The sequence below is a fragment of the Pholis gunnellus genome (assembly GCF_910591455.1).
Source record: "Pholis gunnellus genome assembly, chromosome: 4".
NCBI lineage: Eukaryota > Metazoa > Chordata > Actinopteri > Perciformes > Pholidae > Pholis > Pholis gunnellus.
This window is the reverse complement of record NC_136530.1, coordinates 9069583-9076159: the sequence shown is the minus strand read 5'-3', so window position 1 is coordinate 9076159 and position 6577 is coordinate 9069583. Positions and strand designations below refer to the sequence as shown.

At 39.5% G+C, this 6577-nt stretch overlaps 1 protein-coding gene across 1 annotated transcript; it reads right to left on the bottom strand.

Annotated features, from left to right (window-relative positions):
• Nucleotides 1–465: 465 nt before the first annotated feature.
• Nucleotides 466–5420, bottom strand: cope (COPI coat complex subunit epsilon). The gene is made up of 10 exons (XM_079158332.1): nucleotides 5281–5420; nucleotides 5022–5084; nucleotides 4793–4893; nucleotides 4400–4552; nucleotides 3958–4011; nucleotides 3664–3745; nucleotides 3057–3212; nucleotides 1927–1995; nucleotides 1182–1256; nucleotides 466–799 (listed from the first exon to the last, which is right to left on the bottom strand). The coding sequence occupies exons 1-10, from the start codon at nucleotides 5380–5382 to the stop codon at nucleotides 746–748; spliced, it is 909 nt and encodes a 302-aa protein (XP_079014458.1). The 5' UTR covers nucleotides 5383–5420; the 3' UTR covers nucleotides 466–745.
• Between the last annotated feature and the right edge of the window lie 1157 nt (nucleotides 5421–6577).

Genomic DNA, 6577 nt, shown 5'->3' with positions numbered 1-6577 from the left:
GAGTTATTCCAGCGAATAGATAACGATAAGTAGGAATAATATTGTCCTGTGAAGGGGCCGCCGTCGCTTCTTCTTCTGCTCCTCCGCTGTCGCCGCTGCCGCTCTGGGCTGGTCAACGTGTCTGCGTCTCTGATAAACCGCGCTTCGCTTTCACATGGATATCAACTGGTACGTTGAAAAGAGGACAGACAGCGTCCGTTTATGCGAGAAGAAGAAAAAAAAAAGCCGAGAGGGGGCGTGACGTAATTAGGGCCCGCTATCTTCTGTTTTAACCGTCTGCTTGAGGATTAAAAAGGATGACTTAAAGAGACAGTGTAGACGAATGCGTTAAACATGACTACACACATGACACTTAAATCACACAAAATGTGACAAAAAAACTCCGAGTGCGTTTTTTTTTAAATTGAATTTGGCTTACATAATTAGTGTCTGCATGCAAAAACAAAACCACACTTTAAACTCAACACAGATATTACACATTTATTATCATTTCTGAGGAATGCTTACATTAAAACTGATTTCCATAAGAGAAATTCAACTTAATAAAGGATGGACATTTTTCATCTACACACAGGGGAAATGATGACTTCTGGTCTGGTTTAAATAATACAGCCAAAGTTTAAATTCAACATATTTTTTTTTTCTGACAAGTATCAAAACATTTCCAGGTATGCAACTTAGAAAGACAACTTCCTGGTGTTGTACTGAAGTCCGTTGTTGAGGTGTCTCAGTGAAAGCTGCCGGCCTATGCCGTAGCGATGGGAGCGTACTGCAGCACTAGTCGGTCGAACTCATTCTCCTGCAGGGAAGTCAAGAGCACGGGAACCAGTTAAAAAAAACATCTGACCAGCTGTGCTTCACATGGTTTGTTTGGCAATGGTATAACCAGTTTAAGCATGTTTATGTACATCTGCAGCCTTGTGTAATTACAACACGGTGTGCGTGTGTGACAAAAGGCGAAAGGTTCAGAGTTTAATGCTCTCATTGACGGTGATCCAAGGACACATGCTGCACAACATTGAAAAACAAACAAGCCAGTTAATTAAATTATAACAGAGTAAAGGTTAGGAAAGCTCGTCGACGATTGAGGATGGATCTTGTGACCCCATATAGCCCCGGCCACAGGTCAGCAGCCTGCCTCAGAATGAAAATCATTGAATAACAAAGCAAGACCAAGTTACCTTGGCTAAGTAGTCTTTGAGGAATGGGTGGGCTTTGTGTGCATCTTTCAGCTGAGAGAGGTATCGATTGGTTACCTGAGGACAAACGTAAAACAGATGATGCAAAAGTTAGAAAGTAGACTTTAAGACCCGTTTTTCAGAGACTTTAAAACTGTGAAAGTAAAAGTTATGAGGGCTGTTTTTTAGGGTTGTTGTGTGTGATCTTCTCACTAGTTTGAAGTGGAAGAGGCTCAGTTGGAAAAAGGTGATATTTCACTCAAAATCTGATTTGTCAGTTTGAGGCTTATCTGCAGAACTTTTCCACATAACTCCAGCTAACCTTGAGTGAGATGGGCTAATCGGTGGTTATCACAGTTGAATAGTGAAGGCTTTGTCGATTATCAGCGTTCTATTGCATCGCTATCAAGTTCATCAAACCAAAGAAAGATAATCGAGTTATCTTATGAACTCTGAGTTCCAAAGTGTAGTACTCACACAGCACTAAACCAGTGGAAATGCTTAGATGACAGTTTTCACGATAGAGGACAAATGCAATCAAGAAGCTGCTCGGTTGAATGCTTTTTCCTGCTTCAATCAAAGCAAACACACACAAAATTGCTGAGAAGAGCATCTTGCTCTCTAAGTGCAGCGGTATTGGACAGAGATATCACAAGTCTTCTCTGACTGAGGACGAGTTTGTGAAATGCTAAACTGAAGACCGTTAGAGCGTTGCCATTGTTAACAGCTTTTCGGTTGAAAGTCTCACCTCGGGAGCTTTGCCCAGGTGCTGAGTCAGCACTATGAGGTTGATCAACGTCTCAGGGTGGCTGCTGTCCTAAAAAAGGAGGAAGAGAGAAAGACAGAAAGTCATTCCTCACAAAGCAGACAGGACATAGAAACACAACAGTGGAGACAACAGATTGGAAGAGAAATTCACCGTCTATTCAGAGAGTTTCTTGTCACTTACTGAGATGAATGATGTGACTTTAATCTCTTATATCACAAAAAATACAGCGGTGGTGGTGTTTCAGTAAATTGCCATTAATGGAATTTTATTTTTTATTTTTTTATTATGATTATTATGACGATTTGTCTGGTTTTGCTAGGCAGAACATGAGCATTAACATTCATGCAAAGCCACATAGTACTCTTACTGTATGTTATGTTCTGTGTGTTTAGTGACCGATAAGATCACAGGATAAACACCTCTTTCTAAAAACGGAAGAGAGAAAAGCAAACAGGAAGCTCAGAAAAGCTGGACATTCGTGAAAAGCTTCACTTCAGTTTATCTAAACAATTGATTTTAAGTTTCAAGTCAAAACAGAACGCCATCTCAGAGTCTGACTGAGGTCTGGTTCTTAGCTTTTAGAACGTTAAAGTGAATATTTTGTTGCGTCTTGTGGAAAAACAGTGTGTACTAGTCAGACCCTATCTTGTTATGGATAACATACAATAACTGTAGACTAGTAAAGAGTATGTGGCGCCATCTGCTGTTACAGCGCGGACAGTGCACACTGTTCATATCACACAGTGTGAGGGAAGCCTCCACAGAAAGGGAAATAGTTGGCCTTATTTCTGAGACTTGTGATATAAGAGTCCGAATACTAAAAATAATAGCCTCATTACTACGTTTAACATGTTTTGTGACAAACTGGTGCGCTGCTGTGTGTCTATAAAAACACATTGTTTGGTTTCACTAAAATGTCTTGAACGAAGCAGGCTTTTTGAAAAACATTCACTTTACCATAGCGTACTTAATTAATTCTACTACACTAACATTTCTAAAGACTATATTTAGCATGACACAAACCCGAAGCACCCACAACATTATTATTATATTTTAAGTTAAGTTTCATATTGACATAACAACAGGGACAAAAACAAAGAACTACTAACCTTGTCCAGTGCTTCCTGCAGCACTCCCTCAGCCTCCTCCCACTTGTTCTGAGCCATGTAACAGGCGGCCTGTCCGTTGAGGAGCAGCAGTGTAGAGGAGTACTTGTCCGACATCTCCTGGAAAATGTAGTAGGCATCCTGAAGCTTCTCTCCACCCTAGAACGGCACGAAAAATGTGATAAAATGTAGGCGAGAAGAAATGTTCAGCAGCTGAAAAGCCAATAATAAGTGGACAATCCCTGCTGATTTTGTTTTGTTTTTAACGGTGTTGTGGTACTCAATGCTCCTGAAAAGTTGGAAGACATAATGTGCAATAAGGACAAATACATTTTGAACACTGTCCTTCTTAGACCTGCCATACTTTGTTAGGTTTAGATCTATACTGCATCGAGAACTGCTAAAAACTACTCTGCCTGGTGATCATTTCAAACCTGATTGCAGCTTCGGTCAATAACAATACAACTATGATGCAGATAATGGGATGAATAGTAATTTAATTAACTTAGTATATATGCTGACACATGCCATTCACTCTATTATATATATGTGGGGTTTAGAAATTATTCATGATAGAACATTTACTTATAAATCAAATACGTCTCCTCACCACAGCAATATTAACCCAGGCTGTGGCCAGCTGGGTGAGAGTAGCGTCCTCATCCTGCTCCTGCATCTTCTTCAGCTCTTTCCTGTCAATGAGAAGAATTTAACGCCGTAATTAGAGGAACGCGTCCCATTTCAAGAGACAGTAAACTTATGTGTGTGCAAAGTTAGTTAAGTCTAGATTTAGTGTCAAATGATATTACTAAACACATAATAAAAAAAAGCACCTGGATGTTCTTAATAAATCTAACGTAACAATTTAATGGAAATCATCCACTGTATACGCGTTTTGCCATACCTTGCCAGGTCAACACGATCCAGACTCAGCAACACCTGAATGGTCATGGCCATACTGAAGAAAAGACAGATGTTCAGGTCAGTTTGAGGCTGTTGTTTTTAATATTAAAGTAACCTTATAGCCCCAGTGACCCATCGGACAATCTGGTGGAGCAGATGTGGAAGCCAAAACCAAGTTGTGTCTACAGACATCTTTCATACAATATATCTCTTTGAGAGTATGAAGCAGTAGAAGTTGATCATTTTAGTAATTCTTATACTTATGTTCACATTGATGACATTTCAAAGAAACGTGAAAAGATGAAACAAGTTCTGTCATCTTTATCTTAGTTCCAATAGAAGAGGTAAAAGATTTAATTTCTTTGTTGACCTGAAATCAGTTTGTAACGTGAGCAAAATCTTTCTGGGACTTTTTAAAAAGTAAAACCTCGATCACGTCTCACCACTCGAGGCTTTCTCCTTGGTGCAGAGTCCTAAGAGCAGCATCCGTGTTCACCTCGTGGTAGTAGATGGAGGCCGCCATGAGGAGGAAGGTGGTGTTGGCAGCATCCACGCTCTTCGCCATCTTCTTGTCTAGATCATCAACAATAGCATCCCTGTGAGAGGGGGGAAAAAAAGAGCAGCAGGGAAATTGTTCAGACAATGAGGACTTTAAATTAAAGCGAATCATTGACTCACAACAAGAGAATAAAGTACAAGATGGTGTGTAATCTCCACACACAGTTGGATTTAAACTTGTAAGGACTAAGGCTGGGTGATATACTGAGTATTTTGGGGATATATTATATTCTATAATTCATGTCCCTTCCACGTTGACCCAAATGCAAAACTCTTACCTTTTGCTTTCACTGGACAGATACTCAGCCAGCATCTTGACAGCCTGAAGCTCTGCTGGAGAGTTTCCCTTGATATCATCCAGGACAACAGCATACTTCCTCTGCGACAGCACACAGCCGGTCAGGGTGAGCGTTTATTAACATGTAACAGTGAGTGACATGTATGAATATTAAGTACAAGAGCTTTTTTCTAACGTTACATGAACAAGTGAGTGAGAAAAAGGTTTACCTGCGCAATGTATGCTCTGTACAAGAACATGTCTCTTTCAGTCTCCTTTTCTGGTGTTGACGGCTTTAAATAATAATTAAAAAAAACAAAAGGCAGCATTTTATGGAGGAATATTCACTATTTTATAGAGAAATATTCGCTAACATGTTGAGCATTGATGGTAGAGAACGCAGTAAGGCAGAGATGTAACGTCAACGTTAAATAACAGAGTAAATAGTTTACTTTAAAACGTTCAACTGATGCGGTGTTAGATACTCACCTTCACCTTCTGAGCCTCGTTGATACATTGTTGATAACTGCCAATATAATAGGCATTTTTAACATCGAAGAGTTCATCAACATCGTTCTGCTGCGCCGCCATGTTTGACTACAGAACTTCCTGACACGTAGCAAAAGGACGTCACTTTCCTGCTTTTCACTGAGAATTGTGGGTAGTGTAGTTCAACAAAAGCACAGGTGAATGGTACAGAAACCTAGCACCGACATAAAGTAAGAGATCCTATGGGGTAAATTAATAATAGGTAGGTAGATAAAACATAATCTATATATTGTTTTGCCCTAAAAAAAGACAATATCCGATTTTCTGATTTTCTTTCTAATCTTATGAAAATAGTATTGGTGTAAAAACATTTTTTCACTTTGTTGATAAACTACATTTCTGTATTGTTTGTATATGTTTCATAAAGGCAGACTGATTTTGACATACTTATGTACTTATATTTAGATGTCATACCTCAATAGTCTTCCCCTACTAATCACATTATACCACTAGAGGGCGCATCAGATCAATTTCACCACTACATGTGTCCTGTGTTTCATTATGAAGGATATTTACAGCAACATAATACTTAAACCTTCAGTACAAGATATAAATATTGATAGGCTTTGTTCCTGGGGTTTTACAAATAACGCTGTAATAACACCGAGGTATGACCCGAGGCTTCTGGCAATATAGGTCTTAAACTCACAGTGTATGATATAAATTATTTAAGATTACCTCAGCGTTAATATAGCAATGCGAGAAGGCTATTTTGACCTCGGGAATTCCTGTTTCCTCATTACACAGATGACAAACTTCCCGTATCCTTAAAAACATCCGCTGAACAAATCTATCTCTGTGGTGTGTGTTCTCATTATTAATTAAATGTTTTGAAACTCTGAAAATGTACAATTTTGTATGAAAATTGTGATTTAAAGAAAGAAAGTTCCCCTCGTCAGTGTAAAACTTAACAAGGCAGTATATCATGTATGACAGAAAATACTGCTCCCCACAGTTCCTGCTCATTGTTCCCTTAACTCCACTTCCTCTGGGAACTGTTCAGCCTTGGGAGTGCAGACTGGACCAGGGTAATTACTGGAAACCCTACTGGGGGAAGGGTATGTGCTGGCTGTAAATGGGCCTTTCTTCGTGCCTGAATGGGCTGGTCCTCCCTCCTCGATGCTCCTTCATTGGCCCAAGCCACCATCAATCTGTTGATTTCCAAATCCCCCTCAAGTTTGAAACTTTTTTTTTTACGAGGAGGAGGACTCAGGTTACAACTAACTCTCGTAACTGA